Raw genomic sequence first — 19,111 nt, 5'->3', positions numbered from 1 at the left:
AGTTTCTCGTGTTGACCTGGCTGACATCGTTGATTTAATTTTTGTTGTTTTTTTTTAAATATCTCATTTAACTATTTTAGTTAAAAACAATTTTAACAAAACAAACCTGATTTTAAAAAACTTGAATGTTTAACTAAATTCAAAAATTCATATGCTTGTTTTGTTAAAATATTATATGCTTGCTGTTGAAGAAAAAAATCCAGAATACATAATGTTGTTGTTTTAGTTAAATAAAACAATTTAAATATCTGTCTGGTGATGTTCTCCTCCTAATACAGCATGGCAAGAAAATCCTCCAAATATTAATGATTAACCTGTTGAATTGGAAATAGTTCAACTCCCAATGACTTCATAAATATCTGCTTCAATTACCTTTGGCAAATGAAATAACAAACAATCATTCATTTTCTGATATAGCTGTAAAACTAATCTGAAAAGTTTCCAAAATAAATCACTTTAAAAATGTATAGTGTGTACCTTCTAAAAATGAAACCTACATCTGTCTCTGAGTTGTGAAGAATAAGTATTAAGGTTATAGCAACCAACAAGAATGCACTTTTATGTAGAAATCCATGATTAAATTGAGTCTTCCTGACTAATGATTTAAATCATGTTTTAAATCAATTTGATTTAAAGCAAATCCACCCTGACATCCAACCCACTGACACCCGGCCCAGTCCATTGATACCCAGCCCATTGACATCCAGCCCATAGAAACACGGCCTGGCCTGTAGACATCCAGCCTAGCCCATTGATACCCAGCCCAACATATAGACACCCGGCACACTGACACCCAGCCCGGCCCATTGACACCTGGCCCATTGACACCTGGCCCAGCCCATTGACACATGGTGTGGCCCAGCCCCTTGACACCCGGCCCATTGACACCCGGCCCAGTCCAGTCCTTTGACACCCAGCCCAGCCCATTGAGACCTGGCTTATTGACATACAGCCCAGCCCAATGACACACAACCTGCCCCCACTCAGCACATTGACACCCGTCCCAGCCCATTCACACCTGGCCTGGCCCGGACCTTTGACATTCAGCTCAGTGACTCCTGGCTCAGCCCATTGACCCCCAGCCCGGCCCATTGACATACAGCCCAGCCGACTGACACCTGGCCCAGCCCAGCCTAGCCCATTGACACCTGGCTGGGCCCATTGACACCTGGCACAGCCCAGTCCTTTGACATTCAGCCCATTGACACCCAGCCTGGCCCATCGACACACAGCCCGGCCCAGCCCAGCCTGGCCCATTGACATCCAGCCCATAGACACCCAGCCCGGCCCGTTGACACACAGCCTGGCCCACTGACACATGGCCCAGCTTCGTCCATTGACACTGTTATGTTGATAAAAATACACAGGATCTTTTCAGGGGACAAGGCAATATGCCACGTTTATTATGAGAACACAATTTGATTTATAACCAATAGCTAATACCTAATACCCACATACACATACACACACACACACACACATCAAATATTCTGCAGCTGCTGTATAGTTACCAGTCCTGAATGTAGCCTGAGTCCATAGCTTGGTTTTGCAGCTTGGGTTCGCAGCCCATGGTGGCTAACTGGCCAGGAAAGCTGGGCACGAGGAAGAGCCATGTCTCTTTCGGGCGCACACCAGTTCCCTTCGATGTTGGCAGCAGAATGTTACCCAAAGTCTTTCATCTTACCCATTTTTTTTATAGGCCTTAGTTTGAACAAGAGTCTATGGGTCTTGCTGTGTCACGCTGCCTCTGGGTATTGTGTGATTGATCACCCGTCAATTGCAGGCGTGACTTTCAGCCTTGGACCTGACTTTGATCTTGTTTCAATTGCACCTTTGTTCTTTTCTTTTAGGGTGGACTCTTCTCACTTTGTCAGGGCTGTAGTCTGCATCTTCAGCTGTTGGTGTGTGCAGTTCACTTTATCAGGACAGGCTGGGGCTGGAGGTTGATTCCATCATCCATGCATACCTCTTTCACACATTTGAATTAAGTTAATAAGGTTACAGCAGGGTTTTGCGAAATGGAGTAAGTATTTCAAAATGGAGTTTTAGTTACAATATGGAGTCTTATCAAAATAAGTGTAATGAACAATTTACAATGTTGGGAGGCAAACAGTAAACTGGTGTTACAATGTTTCAATAAGCCTGAACTGTGGGGACTTAACAAGCGGCTTTATTGCCATTTAGCCGGTTATTGCGATAGCTGGTTTTATGAATGAACGCTGTTTCATTCATAAAGCTTTACTCATGAAGTTCTGTTCGTTCATTTGATACAAAATAAAGTCATATTAATAAAGTCTTAATAATAATAGTAATTAAAAAGAAACAATTGCATTCTTCAGCTCTACAACACCGGGCCCAGCCCATTGATACCCGGCCCAGCCCACTGACACCCATCCCATTGACACCTAGCCCAGCCCATTGACACATAGTCTGACCCACTGACACATGGTCCATTGACACCCAGCCCAGTGACACCCAGCCTAGCCCATTGATGCCCAACCCGGCCCAGTCCTTTGACATCCGGCCCTGCCCAGTCCATTGGCTGGCCCTTTGACACCCAACCCATTGACACCCATCCCAGCCCATTCAAATATGGCCCAGCCCATTGACACATGGTGCATTGACTCCCAGCTTGGCCCATTGACACCCAGCCCATTGACATCCAGCCCAGCCCACTGACACACAACCCAGCCCAGCCCAGCCCATTGACACCCGGCCCTGCCTATTGACACCTGGCCCGGCCCAGTCCTTTGACATCCAGCCATTGACACCTGACCTGGACCTAGACACCTGGTCCGGCTCAGTCCTTTGACATCTGGCCCATTGACACCTAGCCCAGCTCATTCCTTTGACATCCAGCCCAGCCCAGTCCTTTGACCTCCAGCTCACTGACACCGTGCCTGGCCCAGTGCTTTGACATTCAGCCTATTGACACCCGCCCAGCCCATTGACACACAGCCCAGCCCATTGACACATGGCCTGGTCCAGCCTGGCCTGGCCCAACCCATTGACACCCAGTCCAAAGGCTTTGATCTTAAGTCCCATCAATATGGTCTCCTGCCCCCTGTTTAGCAGTTAGTGCAGCAGCTGGAGTAGCATCCTCCCAGTGACCTGTGAAGTGCTCTGAGGAAGGAACCTGCTGGCAATGAGGCTCTGTGGACTCGCCTTTCCAGACAGGATGGTGTTTAGTCTGCAGAAGACAAGATGGTGTCTGGTGGGATGCTATTCCTCCTCCGCTCCCAGCACACACACACACATCAGCCCCTTTCAGTGCTACCGTATAGGTCTGACAAGCCCAGCATTCCATTGACGTTACTTGTGGGAGGGGGGGTAGGCACAGGAGTGCTAAACAATGAGTCATCCTGCTGGTCACTTCCTAAGCCTTGGGTTTGGGAGTCTGTTGATTTCACCTCCTCCGGATGAGCCACCAACTTTCCAGTGTGGAAAGCTCTACCCAGGAGCTGAGGTGTCCAGCTTGTCCCAGCTCAGTGTTTATGAGGGAATCCAACGTCGGCTGGGTCTTGGGAGCAAAGCTGGTAACCCTTAGGGTATATCCACTCTGCAGCTGGGAGCAGCAGCTAGACATGCACTAGCTTCGCTTGAGCTAGTGTGCTAAATATAGCAGTGTGGACGTTGCAGCATGGGCAGTGGTACAAGCCATGGTCTGACTAGCCTGTGCCATAATGCCCACCCTGCTGTTTTTAGCTCACTAGCTCCAGCTGAGCTAGCATGTGCCTGTCCATCTGGATTGGGAACTTCACTCCCATCTGCAGTGTAAATATACCTAGAGCCCTCAGTGTCATCCCCTTGCAAAATCACACCTCCTGCAGCTACCTGCTTGCATCCCTAACCTGGTCTTCCTTTTGCTACCAACCCCTCACCAGCACCATGTCACTGAATCATAGAAGATTAGGGTTGGAAGAGACCTCAGGAGGTCATCTAGTCCAACCTCCTGCTCCAAGCAGGACCAACACCAACTAAATCATCCCAACCAGGGCTTTGTCAAGCGGGGCCTTAAAAACCTGTAAGTATGGAGATTCCACACCTCCCTAGGTAACCTATTCCAGTGCTTCACCACCCTCCTAGTGAAACAGTGTTTCCTAATATCCAACCGAGACCTCCCCCACTGCAACTTGAGACCATTGCTCCTTGTTCTGTCATCTGCCACCATTGAGAACAGCCGAGCTCCATCCTCTTTGGAACCCCCTTTCAGATAGTTGAAGGCTGCTATCAAATCCCCCTTCACTCTTCTTTTCTGCAGACTAAACAAGCCCAGTTCCCTCAGCCTCTCCACATAAGTCATGTGCCCCAGCCCCCTGATCATTTTTGTTGCCCTCCGCTGGACTATCTCCAATTTGTCCACATGCCTTCTGTAGTGGGGGGCTTAAAACTGGACACAATACTACAGCTGTGTCCTCACCAGTGCCAGATAGAGGGGAATAATCACTTCCCTCGATCTGCTGGCAATGCTCCTACTAATGCAGCCCAATATGCCTTTAGCCTTCTTGGCAACAAGGGCACACTGCTGACACAAATCCAGCTTCTCATTCACTATAATTCCCAGGTCCTTTTCTGCAGAACTGCTGCTTAGCCAGTTGCTCCCCAGCCTGTAGCGGTGCATGGGATTCTTCCATCCTAAGTGCAGAACTCTTTACTTGTCCTTGCTGAACCCCATCAGATTTCTTTTGGCCCAATCCTCTAATTTGTCTGGGTCACTCTGGACCCTATCCCTACTGTAACGATGTGGCCCCTGGCGGGACACTACTGAGAGTATCAATTCAAGACAAATTGCTTATAGCAGGGCAGTTACAGCTCAAGGCTGGGGGTCCTTTACTACTAAGGCAAACCAAACCAGCCAGACAGAGAGGACTTCGGTCTCACCCTATTGGCTAACCATAAGTCACACAAGCAATTCCCTCAGACACTCCAGTTTCCCAGTATCACCACCAGTGCCACTTCTTATAGGGATGAATGGTGATGAAAACCAATACTCCAGTAAAAGAAAAAAGGTTCTCCCGATCCCAAAGGACCAAGCCCCAGACCCAGGTCAATATACCAGTCAGATCTTACCCACAAATCACGCTGTTGCCAGTCCTTTAGAATCTAAAGGTTTATTCATAAAAAGAAAGACATATAGATGAGAGCTAGAATTGGTTGAATGGAATCAATTACATACAGTAATGGCAAAGTTCTTGGTTCAGGCTTGTAGCAGTGGTGGAATAAACTGCAGGTTCAAATCAAGTCTCTGGAGCACATCCACAGCTGGGACGGGTCATTCAGTTCACAGGCCCTGCTAAGACACCTGGACTCTTCAGCTCAAGCTTGCAGTTGTTCACGTGGTTAGATCTGGAGGTCTCCTGTTCAGTTCCCAGGGTATCAGCCAAGAGGGGGCCATCACACACTTACACTTGTGCAAACAAAAAGCCATTTGATTGGGTGGCAGTGCCGGGTGCTCTGCATGCGTGAATCAGCTCTTGGGGGTGGCATGTGAATTCTTTGCATGGCTCTAGTTTGTGATTTATTTTTATTTTGGAATGATCGCTTCAGCCAGGTGCTGTGCGTCATTTTGAATTGCACTTTGCTACCCTGCCTGGCGCTGTGTATACGTATGGTGTGTTCCAGGGGTGGGGTGTATCGGGCCATGTAGGGTGCATGGGCCCATGGGGCAGGGGTTGTTTAACAGCCACACTGAATGGTTCAGTGTAGGAGGCTTACACTGCAGTAGCCCTTGCATGCTGCTAGTTACAGCACACATTTTGGGCTATGAGATATGAATCTCTCTCCGTTGTGGACATGACAGAGATCTCTATACATGGTACACACCTCCCTGTGAGGTGGTTTTAGCAGAGGATGGATCTGACACTTACATGTCGGTTTATGATGGGGTTCCACATATCATGCATGTTTCCTGTTATGAAGTACAGAGTTACACTATGTGAGGGGTACATGACAGAAAGGAATTAACTGCATCCCAGACTGTATCCATATTGGTGTTTGAGCGTGTTTCAGGGTGACGTGGCCATGCGGGTGTAATGGGGCCATGCGGGGGGGAGGGGCATTTTGGGGTAGAGTGCATGGGGGCCATGTGGGGGGGGAGGTGTTTCAGGGGTTGGCTGTATGGGGCTACATAAGGTGTGTGGGCCCACATGGGGGTGTATATGTGGGGTGTGGGTGTGTCAGGGTGGGGTGTATGGGGCCACATGGGATGTAGGGGGCCATGTGGGGTGCATACAGGGGTGTCTCCGCTGAGGCTCTCACTCTCGGTTGCCCTCACGTTCACACCGGGTCCCTGCCCAGCCAGCGTAGCACTGGCAGCTGAATTCTTCCACCAGCTTGGCTTGCTCCTGCTTTGCCAGCTGTCCCTGCAGGCGGAGGTGGGGCCAGCTGCGGTGCCTCCGGACAGTGAAGCTGGAGGGGCTGAGGTGCAGGAAGGCATCGGGGTACCCAGCCCGCCGCACGCAGCGCCCATGGCTGGAGCACACCGTGAGACTGCACAGTGTGGCGCTGCTGGTCACATTCACGATGTAGTGGCCCAGGCTCCTGTCCACGTACTCCTTCAGTGCCAGGCAGGATTCCTGTAGGGGGGACACAGTACAGGCCCAGGCAGGGCTCTCTCAGGGGAAAGGAGGGGCCCATTTTCCTGATGTGCTCCCCTTCCACACAGTCCCCCCGGGACGCACCCTCCCAGCTCCTGAGTGCAGGGGGAGCCAGACCCCAGGGCTCCCACTCTCAGCATCACACACACCTGGGAACTGCTAGTTGCACACCATGCGAGACCCCCCCCCCGACATCTTCCCATCCTCTGAGTGCAGGAGCATCCACACCCCAGCCAGGATTCCCATTCCCAACCTGGAAGCAGCCGTAGCCCCCCACATAACGCACCCGTGAGTGACTGTAATCCTCGTTGCCCCACAGCACAACCCCTGAGGCACCTTGAGAAGCACTTTCCCCAATGGTATGGACCAAGTCCTCCTGCAAGAAGCAGAGAATCACCATGAAGATAACAGCTTCGGCTACTAACACCTAGGAGGGGTTGAAGGCTGTTGCATGCATCCTTCCCGCACAGATCTCCCCCTTCCGGCACAACAGGAGACAACCACCAGCACCCACGGCCTCAAGCCAGATTGAGGAACCTCTGTGGTTCTGTTCCAGGTGAGCGGGGTGGGTCAAAGATAGTGCCATGGCCTCTCTGCCCACATGCAAAGCTGACATGTGTTAATGACTGCCGGCAAGAGGGGCTTTGATCTACAAACAATCACACTCCAGGTTAAAGCGACCTTTCTGCAGGCTAAAGGGAAGGAGCAATTAAGCCCCTTTATGTAGTGACATAGCTGGAAACAACAGAAGCCACCATCCAAGGCAATGACAAGCCCAGATCAGAAGGTAAGCTGTGCAGGCTGATGGCAAATGCAGGGGCTAGGGGCTGGTTTGGCAAGCTGTGAGGGGGTGCTAGAGCAGAGGTGGCCAACAGGCAGGGAGGGGTCATGGCCCTGAGAGAGCAGAGGGTCAGAGCTCAGTGGGCCCAGCACTGACTGAAGAGGCAGGCCTGGGGATTTCTCAGTAAGGAAACTGCCAGCTGTTTGTTTGTTTCTGTTCAGGGAAGCTGGACTTTGTGCCCATTCTTTGCAAATAAACAACCTGACTCAGAAAGAACCCAGCAAGGCCCCAGCTGCTGGCTAACCACTCGGGACCACTGGGGCCACAGCGGTGTAACAAAGACAGATCTCTGCTAAGCTGGGAGGGGAGCGTGGCAAAGAGTTGCTTGAGTTGGGAGTATTTTCTTTCCTGGAGGTGCAAGGAAAAGGCAGGGGAATAGCCTGAAACAGGCCAAATGTAGAGTAACCCTCCAGGAGCCCAGACCTTTGTCTTGTGTGAAAGCATTGCTCTCCTCTGGACCCATGGCCCCGGATATGGCCCTTGTCCTTCACACATCTCCCGCTGGGATCCCTATGGATCCCCCTTCTGCCCTCCAAGGCTTCTCCACCCCCCACTCCTCCAAAGTGACTTCATCCTGCCAGACTTCCTCCCTCTACCCCTTCCCCACCAACAGCTGCTCCTTGGCCCTGGGTGACAATGGTAAGCAATGGGGGAGAGGACCTGGGCTAGAAGATGGGAAACACCCCCGCCCCTAAAGCTGGCCTCTGCCTCTTGCAGCCCCCTTGCCTGGCAGCTAGGGGATGCCCTCCCACATGTCCTGCCTGGTGCCCCCCTCTCTCAGCAGCAGCGGGCTCCAGCTCTGACCCCGCAGGCCCCTGGGATAGGCCAGACTTGGGCCATTGGCAGCTCGGCGGAGGTGAGCAGGTGGCATGCCCTGGGGGGGCCTGGCAATGCTGGGGCGGGGCGGCATCACCTGCGAGAGGAAGTCCTCCGTGAAGTCGTACTGGATGCGGGTGTAAGGTAGGACTGAGAGGCTGCCGGTCCCCGTCTGCCCCTGCACCCGAAATGCCTCGGCCACACGGTGCCGGACGAACTTGTCAACCTGGTCTGTCAGCCGGAGCTCCTTGGGCAGGTAGATGCTGGGGTAGAGCGCCCGGCTTTGGTTCCAGAGCCAGCTGAGCTGCTCATTCCGCTGCTGCTCCACGGCGGGACACTCCCCTGTGTAGTTGGCAGCTTCGAAATCATAGTTATAGCAGCTGGGGAAGCCGTAGAAACCCCAGAAGCCCCCAGGCCGCAGGCTCTTGCCAAGCGCAAGGGTCTGCTCCATGAAGGCCCGGGCGCTTTGCTCGAATTCCTCCTCAGCTTCCTCAGCCACCCTGTCTGGGGGCCAGTCGGGGTGCTGCTCCCGGACCAGCTCCTGGGACTTCTCCTTGTAGAGCTCCATGGCATCCCAGTTCCGAGCCCACACGGGGCGCCAGCTCTCCCAGTCGATCACCGCCAGGCCCCGGAAGCCTGGCTCCAAGATAGCCGCCTGGATGTCATGCCGCGCCTTCCCGAGGTGGGCCTGGAGACTGCCGTTCTGGGGGACGCCCCCGTGGGCCGCCGTCCCCTCCGGGGTGTAGTGTGGATAGAGGCCCAGCGTGTTGCTGTAGAAGAGGGCGATCTCCTGGCCCAGGAAGGACTCATGGCGGTTCAGCACCACGTCGAAGACCCCCAGGTCAAGGGACACATGGTATTTCGTGCCGCACTCCTGGCTCGGGGCGTTCCACACCGTGACGAAGGGGCGGTCCCAGAGAACAGGGCCCCCACCTGCCGTGCTTTGAGCCACCGGGGCCAGGCTCAGCATGCACGCCCAGGGCAGTAGGAACGCGGCGGCCACCATGTTGAGCCTGCCTGCCAATGGCTGGCGACTAGACCTTGAGGCCTCGGGAGAGCTCCTGGGGGCCCCGCTCCTCAAATTGGGAGAGTGAAATCTCAATGGAAGCCCCGGCAGCCCCCGAGGGATGGGGAAGCTGGAAGAGACGGAGGGTGGATTCCTGCTGCCCCCAGGGGAGCCGAGTGCTGTCAACTTTCCAAAGCTAATTCCTGCTGGCTCGTCCCAGCCTCCTCTCTCCTAATAACTCCCAGACTGTCCCCGCAGAGGAGCGAGGGCTGGGATCAAACTGCTGGCTTTCGCAAGGACTTGCGGTGGGAGGCCTGGCACTGGCTCCAGAGCTTTGCCCTCCCCATGACCTTGGCTGACGTGTCAGTGGGTCCTATTCTCTCCCCTCTCCCCCCACATTTCTTCCCCTAGGACAGGGGTCGTCAACCTACAGCACGTGTGCCAAAGACGGCACGGGAGCCAATTTTTAATGGCACGCTGCTGTCTGCCGGGGACAGCAGCGTGCAATTAAAAATCCTGCCCGACCCGGCCCACTCTTCTCCCCCCACCGCTCTCCCCTTGCAGGGCAGGCAAGCTTCCCCCTCCCCCTGCCTCTTCCCCCAGGTGCTGGGTTCCTTTCCCTCCTTCTCTCCCTCCCTGCCCCCGATCAGCTGACGGCCCTTGCCAGGGACAGGGAGAGGGAAAAGTGGAGCGGCAGCGCGCTCTCTGCTCCTGGTACCTTGGGGAAGGGGGTGGAATCTGCATAGCCCCTCCAGCCCCCTGCCATGAGCCCCTCAGGGCAGGGGGCTGGGAGCACCCCACGACCCCAGCCCATTCCCCCAGCCCTCTGCCATGACCCCTGCACCCCCTGACAACCCCAGCCCTGACTCTGGCACCCCCCACACATACCCAGCCCCCCCAGCCCCCTGTCCTGACTCCTGCACCCTCCTCACACACACCCAGCCCTCTGCCCTCACCCCTGCACCCCCCACACACCCCAGCCCCGTGCCATGACCCCTGCACCCCCCCACAACCCCAGCCCTGACTCTGGCACCCCCCACATCCACATCCCCACCCCCACCCTGAGCACCAAACGGGAGCTCCTGCACACACACACCCACATTCCCACCTGCACCCCTCGCACCAAATGGGAGCTGCCCAGGTAAGCGCTCCACACCCAAACCTCCTGCCCCAACCCTGAGCTCCCTCCCTCATTCTAGCTCCTGGCCAGACCCTGCACCCCAACCCCCAGCTCTGTTCTCAGTGCACTCCCACCCTCAGCTGAGTGCAGAGAGAGGAAGAGAATGGGCCAGAACCAGGGAGAAGGTAGGTACCCACTCTATGCGGACAGGGCTGGGACCCCAGACTGGCAGCGGGCTGAGCGGGGCCGGCAGCCAGGACCCTGGCTGGCAGGAGCTGGCGGACAGAACCCCAGATCGGCAGCAGGGTGAGCCACTCAGCCCACTGCCAGTCTGGGGTCCCGGCCACCGGCCCCGCTCAGCCTGCTGCCGGTCTGGGGTTCTGGCTGCTGGCCCCTTGCCAGCCGAGGTCCTGGCCGCAGGCCCGCCTCAGCCCACTGCCGGCCTAGGTGAACAGAACCCCAGGCTGGCAGCCGGCTGAGCAGGCCGGTGGCGTAAGATCAGCATTTTAATTTAATTTTAAATGAAGCTTCTTAAACATTTTGAAAACCTTATTTACATACAACAATAGTTTAGTTATATAATATATAGACTTATAGAGAGAGACCTTAAAAAACGTTAAAATGTATTACTGGCACGCGAAACCTTAAATTAAAGTGAATAAATGAAGACTTGGCACACCACTTCTAACAGGTTGCCGACCCCTGCCCTAGGAGATACCGAACCGGACCCCACCATGGCCCCTCCCTCTTTTCCTTGCGCTCCTGTCCTCAGAGGGGGGTGAGGTGTGTTTTCCCCATGTGAAGGAAATGCTGGGCCATGCTGCCAGGTCCGCTGCTCCAAAAGGGAAGCAGTTTTTTGCAGATGGGATGGAAGAGCCCTGGGTTGGCTGCTCTGTGCCCAGGTTAAAGATTTTCCTGCGGTGGGAGAGAAGGAGAAGGGGTCAAAGGGATAGCATGGGGTCAATGGAACATGGGTCAGAGCTGCAGTGCTAAACTGCAAGGCCAGAATCCAAGCCACAGCAACAAAGACACTGCACCAAGGAAGCTATCAGCGCTAGGGATTAGCTGGAGTGGGCAGGGCACTGCTCCGAGGAAGCTCACAGTGTTGGGGATTAGCTGGTGTGGGCAGGGCATTGCTCCGAGGAAGCTCACAGCTCTAGGGGCTAGCTGGCAAAGACAGGGTACTGCTCCGAGGAAGCTCACCGCACTGGGGGCCAGCTGGCATGGATAGGGCACTGCTCCGAGGAAGCTCACAGCGCTGGGGGCCAGCTGGCATGGGCAGGGAAGGGAAATCATGTCCTGGGGTTGGACGTGGACCATGCCCATATCCTTGCGGCTAATCTCAGTAGCAGAAGCAGTGGCCCACACTGACTAGCCCTGCCAGGATCCGGTGTAACAAAGTGGAGCCAGCCAAAATTAGCCAGGCTACTTCTCAGGCCACAGGAGTCAGTCCCCACAGCCCACATGGGGCGGGCCCCTTCCCTTCCTGCCCCACTTCCTGCAGCATCAGTGGGGCAACTGAAGAAAGTGGAGACCTGCCTATAAATCTCCGGCTGATGTGAGGATGCAAATTGATTGGGGGGAGGGATGGGGAAGCAGGGGCAAGGGCAGAGAGGCTCATGGGAAATGCTGTCCTGAGGTGGTTCAGCTCCACCCCCAAGGAATCCTTGCATCCCCATGCTCTGCACAGCCGCTGGTGCTGAGACTTCACCCCTACCGCCCCAGCTGGGCCGAGGGTGTCATGCTACTGCAAGCCCCACTGCCGCCCAGGGCTTCCGAAGCATCAGATCTGGAAAGCCAGAAATATGGCCCTGGCATCGGACCGCCTCCAGGAGGGAGAGCATTTAAAAAGGGGGCAGCCAGGGTAAAACACCAGGCCCCGGGCTGGACCCACTCCCTGAAGGACATTTGATCACAGCCCTGCTCTGCCCATATCACCATGTCCCTGTGGGCCCAACGTGACCATGCAGGCCCCTGAAGGCGGCTTAGGACCCAGATGGAGCCCATTGCCAGCCCCTACGTCCTGCCTGGTTGGTGGGGCTGGAGAGGAGGGGCTGGGGGAAGCTCAGCTAGAACAATGCCTCTCTCTGAGCCAGGAGCTTAATTTGCTATGAGAAAGCTCCAATCTCTCACCAGCTCTGGGATCCTTCCCCTGAGACTGCCTCCTTCCCCAGCCAATGGCCATGGGAGTGGAATGGAGCAGACCCTTCCAACCTGGGATGAAGGGGATGAGTGAAGCTTTCCAGCCTATGAGAGCCTTAAGGGGCAGCGTAATGGGGGGAAGGGGGGGCTGTTTCCATCCCAGTAACCACAGCCGGTGTCCCGGGGGAATCTCGGGGGCTGGGGTCTACTCCGGAACATTTCCAGGTGGTCCGTCGAAGGGGATGGGGGAGGTGGACATGTGCAAGCCAGATGGGCCACATCCCGTACAGCCCTGGTGCCAGCCACCCCCAAAACCGGAGCTCTGAAGCCAAACCAGGATCTGGATCCAAAGCAGGCCATAAAGGGCCAAATCAAAACCCAGGACTGGACCGGACCAGCCCCTCAGACTGCCTCAGTGTGTATGATGGGGGGCAGCATTGGGGGCTCCAGCCGTGGCCCCCAGAGTACCCTCTTATGGAATAGGGTGGTCCTGCAACAGCCATGCCTCAGTTTCCCTCTCTTCAGGGCTCCTCAATAATTTCACAGCCTGGTTTGGCTGTTGCAGTGACTTGGCCCTCTGGCTAAGTCCCTAACAAAAGGTCTATCCCATCCCCGGTATGCGAGGCCAAAACCAAAGACCAAGCAGTTTTCACACTGGGCCTATCTAAGGGTCTGGTTGGTCTTCACTGGCTCAGACACTCCTCTGCCTGCTCGCCCTTGGGGTTCAGCTTTTCCCCCTTCCCAGGCTCCCCTCCATTCCCCTTCCCCCAGCTTCTTTGTGCTGGCCCCTGCTCCTTCTTGGGCAGCCACCCCCAGGCCTTCCTGCCTGGAGTCCCTGTTCCGCTGGCACAATATGATTCCCTGCCAGAGCCTTGCCAAACTCTGCAGCCCTCAGCAGCCTTCTCCAGGCCTCTGCCTTCTCTAGCCCAATGGGGTGACATGATTCACCAGTCACATGACTGTCAGCATTCACCCCACCTAGGGAGGTGAGCTGGCTGGGTCACAGCTCTGCTGAGCCCCATAGCCTTTGAATAGGCCCAGCCAGACTGATAGTGCAGTGCTGTGGGGTGCAGTACTGAGGGGTGACCTGCAGGGGGCAGTGTGTGACAACAGTGCAGTGCTGTGGGGTGCTCTGCAGGGGGGGTATGATAATGGTGCAGTGCTGGGGGGTGCCCTGCAGGGGGAGGTGTGCGATAACAGTGTAGAGCTGGGGATGCAGTGCTGCGGGGTGCCCTGCAGGGGGAGGTGTGCGATAACGGTGCAGTGACCGGGGGTGCAGTGCTGCGGGGTGCCCTGCAGGGGGCGGTGTGCGATAACGGTGCAGTGACGGGGGGTGCAGTGCTGCGGGGTGCCCTGCAGGGGGTGGTGTGCGATAACGGTGCAGTGACAGGGGGTGCAGTGCTGCGGGGTGCCCTGCAGGGGGAGGTGTGCGATAACGGTGCAGTGACGGGGGGTGCAGTGCGGCGGGGTGCGCTGAAGCGGGAGGTGTGCGATAACGGTGCAGTGCTGGGGGTGCAGTGCTGCGGGGTGCCCTGCAGGGGGCAGTGTGCGATAACGGTGCAGTGCTGGGGATGCAGTGCTTCGGGGTGCCCTGCAGGGGGCAGTGTGCGATAACGGTGCAGTGACGGGGGGGTGCAGTGCGGCGGGGTGCCCTGCAGGGGGAGGTGTAAGATAACGGTGCAGTGCTGGGGGTGCAGTGCGGCGGGGTGCCCTGCAGGGGGCGGTGTGCGATAAGGGTGCAGTGCTGGGGGGGTGGGGCTGTAGCCCAGTCCCGTTGTGGTTAGGGGAGCAGTTCTAGGCATCGATCAGCAGGTGGCAGCACACGCCCGCACACGCTTCTCAGAAAAGCAGCCGGCCAAGCACTGGGGGGAGCTCAGCCCCCCTCAAGTGCCGAGTCTGGTTCCTATTACACTGCGGTGGGGGGGCCGCCAGGGAGACTGGGAAAGGAAACAATCCAGCCTTCAGCTTCTGGAGACCCGGGGCCTTGACTCGTGCAGCTCAGCCTATTAACTCTTTGCTGGGCAGCGGGCAGCAGGCCTTCCAGGCCGTGCCCAGGGTGCGCCGGGTTGTGCCCGCACTACGCCAGGCGAGGCTGCCCCTTTGCAGTGAGGGCGGGGTCATGGCTGGAGTAAACTGGCTGGCTGCAGCTCAAATAAAACAGTCTCCTAGTTTGGATGGCCGGGGGCAGGGCTATGTTGGGGGGGTAGTTGCGGGTGGGGGGGCTGCTCCTCTCCTTCCCCATCCTGCCACTGAGTGCCCCCAGCTGTGCATAGCACCCACTGGCGACTGCTTTGTCCACTCTGGGAAGGGACAGTGACACGGGAGCCTTCGCAGTGGCAGGATTGCCGAGGCAGAGGAGGACACCTTGGGGCAGGGAGCAAGGCGTGCTGGTTTGAACCCAGCCCCAGGCCGGAATTTGGTCCTGTCTGGTGGCAGCCCTGTAATGGGAGTTGTAATCCCCGCTAATTGACCCCCTGGTTGGCACACTGGCAGAGGGGGGCCAAGGACGGACTGGGTCAGTGGAGACCGAATGCCGCTCTCTGGTTACAGCACAGAGAGGGAGAGGCCAACAACACTACTGCCTGTCCTAGGTATGATTTCTGGAGCCGTCTGTGGTTGTCATGGCCCAGGAATACCAGCCTGGCCTGGGCACAGCACCATACCCGCTTTTGCAGTGGGGAGAGGAGATGCCCTTATGCCTGGGGAATGCCACGCTGCTCCCACAGTACTGGCAAAAAGGGCAGGCCGTGCTAATGACCCTCCTGGATGCCATTTCGCCTGCCAGGGAAGAGGAGCTGAGATTTCAGCAGGTTTCTGAAAAGCCACAAAGGGTTAAAACACCCCTGGAACATGGAAATGACAGGGCTCCCCCACCCACCCACCTCTCACTGTCATAGGACAAAGGGTCTGAAGTGATCTGGGTCAGAGAAAACACACACCCTCCACCCCCCATCAGCCCGGATCGGGGTGGCGGGGGGAGGAAGAGAGTAATTCAGACTCTTGGCTCACATGGGGAAGTGGAAAGCAAAGGCTCAGGTCTAACCCCTGCATCGCCCCGAGCCCAGGAGAGCAAATCCAGGGCCAAGAAAAGCACTAGCGAGCTGTGAAGCCTCCCAGAGCAGGTCATAACCCAGCATCTCCTCCAGCGCCTGCATTCTACAGGCCGTTGCAAATGAATCGGGTTTTACAGCTGGTCAAAGGGGACAGATGGGGCTGGCTGGAATGAGACACAAGGGTGGCAGGCACCCGGCAAGGTTTTCCCGGTACAGCCCCTTGTAGGTTTTCCCCATGCAGCTCTGCCAATGCACTGAAGTCCTGACCCACAGCCCCCCACTAGCCCAGCCTGGGGCTCCCCACACCCCACAGCTCTGCCAGTGCCCCTCAGCCTGGCTTCACAGTGCCCTGTCTATCCCAGCCACAGGCCTCTTCTGAACAGACAGCTAAATGGTTGCACTCTGGACAGTAATTTTGGGGATCGGATGCATCTCCATTTGGCTGCAACCAGTGGATCTGATTTCCCTAGGGTCGCCAGCGAAGAGGCTGCTCAGAGGCTCCGGCTGGCAGTACCAGTTGTGTGATGAGTGGGGAGAAGGCTCCGGCCTGCCTGTAGCAAGCAGGTCTCAACATCACACAAACCATCTCATTGGTCACCTAAGCTGGGTGGCCACAGACTGGGTGGGTCATTGAAATGGCACCTATGGGCCCTCCAGGGCAGGGTGTGTCATGCTTGCCCTGCTCCCATCTATGCTGTACCCACTCTCGGGATGTGCCAAGGTCCTTGTGCCCCTCTCTGGCGTTAACCCCTCGCACCATGTGTTGAAGGACAAGGGGGCTCCCCCTCGGGCCAGCACAGGCTCCCATCACACCCAGAACTGGGGTCTTGTGAAGGTCCCCCCGTGCAAGCGCTGGAGAAGCCAGTGGAAGTCAGGCCTTGCCAGACAGCAGCTGTCCCCTCCTTGCAGTCAGGGCAGGGCACTAGCCCTGCTCTAGGCCCTGGGGAGGTTTCCCCATGCTGGCCTGGGCTGTGTTTGCTTTGGCTGCCCAAGCTCAGCTCCTGCCAAAGCTGGAAGCAGGAGCCATAGGGGTGGGCAGTGGGCTGGTAGTGCCAGCAGGGAGCACAGCGTGAGGGGCAAGGTTGGGGCACAGGCACATGCCCGGGCAGCAGGGAGGCCAGCATTGCCAAGGGGAGCTGGGCTGGGAAACCTCCAGGGAGGGAGAGCGGACGGGCTGCTGGGCCTGCCCCATGACACCCAGCAAAAGGAGCCCATGGCCTTCCCCTTTCCCTTCCCCTTCCCCCCCTTCAGCCCCCACCCCACTGGCTGCACAAACCCCTCCTTCCCCACTGAACCCTTGCCTCAACCCCCACATGACCCCTTCCCCTCACTCTGTCCCATGGTGCTTTGGGGCATGGTACCTGGCAGGGGTGGGAGTCAGCATGGAGCCCTCTGTCCCCTCATCTCTCCCATCCCCCCCTTCTTCCTTCCCCTTCCTCCCCCTCTCTGTTCTGGAACAAGGGGGGCCATTCTTGCAAACTGCACTGGAAGGCCAGCAGCCGCACGCAAGTCAGGCCCAGTCTCCCCTTTGAAATTATTGGTAGGTAACGAGAGCAAGTGCCAGCCACTCAGCTGCCCTCCCCCTCCTGACCCCATCTCCATCCCATCCAGGCACGGGCCCAAGCTTGGCAAGCTGCTGGGGCCCTTCCCCATGGGGCCACCGTGCCTGCAGCACCTGGACTTTTTCTAACAGGGCTACCGGAAAGTGCTGTCGGGCTCTGTTGCCCCCCGAAAACGTACCCCAAAGCATCATGGGACACACATGCCCTGCAAAAACACACACAAACCTCAGACACCAGGAGTGACCCTGGCAGAGAGGAGCCAACTGTGATACTACAGCTACCTTGCCTGTGCACCTGCTGGCTGGCACACACTAAGCAGGGCTGGGCTAGCCAAGACTTGGGTGGGTGACCACCCCACAACCCCCAGCTGCTATAGAAGTGGGGTGGGGTACTCAGAGCTGGTGCTGTGTTGCAGGGAGTATAAGTGGGTGCAGGGCTGGTTCTAGAGCAGGGGTCAGCAACCGGCGGCACCACGCTGATTTTTAGTGGCACTCTGCTGCCAGCTGGGGTCCCGGCCGCCGGCCCTGCTCAGCCCGCCGCCTGTGTGGATGAATGGAAGCTCAGGCCAGCAGCGGGCGGAGCGGGGCCAGCAGCCAGGACTCCGGCTGGCAGGGCCGGCAGCGGGCTGAGCGGGGCCAGCAGCCAGAACCCTGGACCGGCAGCGGGCTGAGCGGGGCCTGCGGCTGGGACCCCAGCTGGCAAGGGGCCGGCAGCGAGAACCCTGGACCGGCAGCGGGCAGAGCAGCTCAGCCCGCTGCCGGTCTGGGGCTCCATCTGCTGCCCCAGCTGCCAGTCTGGGGTTCCGTCTGCTGGCCCCTGTAAATGTAAAATGTCTTACTGGCATGCGAAACCTTAAATTACAGTCAGTAAATGAAGACTTGGCACACCACTTCTCAAAGGTTGCCAACCCTTGTTCTAGAGTCTCATTACTGGATCTACTTTGGGGGCCCTGGATGTCACTGAAACATGAAACAGCCCCCTGGCCAGGCGTTAATAGACCACAAGGAAATCTTGGATTTTAAGTGTTTACCAAAGTAAAATTTAGCACCTGGCTATTGCGCTGTGATTTCTATTATAGAAAGGATCAAGACTGGCATGTTTTGGCTTTTCTGACAATAATTTGGGGGCCCTAGAAAGTTGCTGGGGGGCAAATGCCCTGCCATGCCCTTCCAGTAGCACCAGGCCTGCAAAGGGGCTCAGTAGGGGGCACGCTCCCCTCAGTCACTGCTGACCACAATGGGGCGCTCGGGGCGCTGTGTTGCAGGCAGCAGAGGGGGTTACTCAGTAGGGAGCACTCTCCCGTCAATCAGTGCCACTCCCTGGGTGCTGCTGTATTTCAGACCAGCTGTAAAAGCAAGGCCCCTCCCCTAGTGCTGGTCCGTACACAGGGTGATCACGCCCAGGGCTGGGGCAGTGGTGGTATGTGAGGGGAGGGGTAGCACCCAATGCATGCGCACTGTTTAAGGAGAACACAAAGACTAGTGGGCAAAGACAGCCGCCCTCTCTAGTGGCATCACACCATACCGAGGGGCATGAGACCAAGGGGAAGGGAAACATCCCAGAGCAGCAGGCACCCCACTGAGCCAAGCTTCCAGCGCTCAGATCTGGGGTCTGTCAGCAAGAGAATCCACGGCAGGGGCCCTTCGCCAGGGGGTGAGCCATGTAGCTCAGTGCAACACCCTGCAGTGCATGAGCAGGGCCAGCTGTCAGAGATGGGTCTCGCCTCCTGTAATAAACCCTGAGCCCCCAGCTGCATGGCTTCCAGGGAAACCCCCCACTGTGGTTTCAGCAGCCCCAGCTTTCCTCCTCACTGTTGGCCTTGAATGAGCATGCGGCATTGCAGCACGCAACAAAAACACCCCTGCGTTCCTCCCCAGCGCTGGCTGCATTTCAGCCGCCAGGAGCAGAGAATCCATGCAGAACCTGCCCTGCCAGTACGCAGGGCCACCAGCAGTTCTATGGACACATGTTGGCA

The 19,111-nt window shown here is 56.8% G+C and overlaps 1 protein-coding gene across 1 annotated transcript; it reads right to left on the bottom strand.

The window, feature by feature from the left end:
* Positions 1–5,099: 5,099 nt before the first annotated feature.
* On the bottom strand, positions 5,100–9,893 carry HYAL1 (hyaluronidase 1). Its single transcript, XM_027824339.3, has 3 exons — positions 8,351–9,893; positions 6,883–6,972; positions 5,100–6,575 (listed from the first exon to the last, which is right to left on the bottom strand). Exons 1-3 carry the CDS (start codon positions 9,257–9,259, stop codon positions 6,255–6,257), a joined length of 1,320 nt encoding a protein of 439 aa, XP_027680140.2. The 5' UTR covers positions 9,260–9,893; the 3' UTR covers positions 5,100–6,254.
* Positions 9,894–19,111: the final 9,218 nt, after the last annotated feature.

The sequence above is a fragment of the Chelonia mydas genome, chromosome 7 (genome assembly GCF_015237465.2).
Source record: "Chelonia mydas isolate rCheMyd1 chromosome 7, rCheMyd1.pri.v2, whole genome shotgun sequence".
Lineage (NCBI taxonomy): Eukaryota > Metazoa > Chordata > Testudines > Cheloniidae > Chelonia > Chelonia mydas.
Note: the sequence above shows the minus strand (reverse complement) of the source record. Positions and strands in the feature narration are given on the sequence as shown.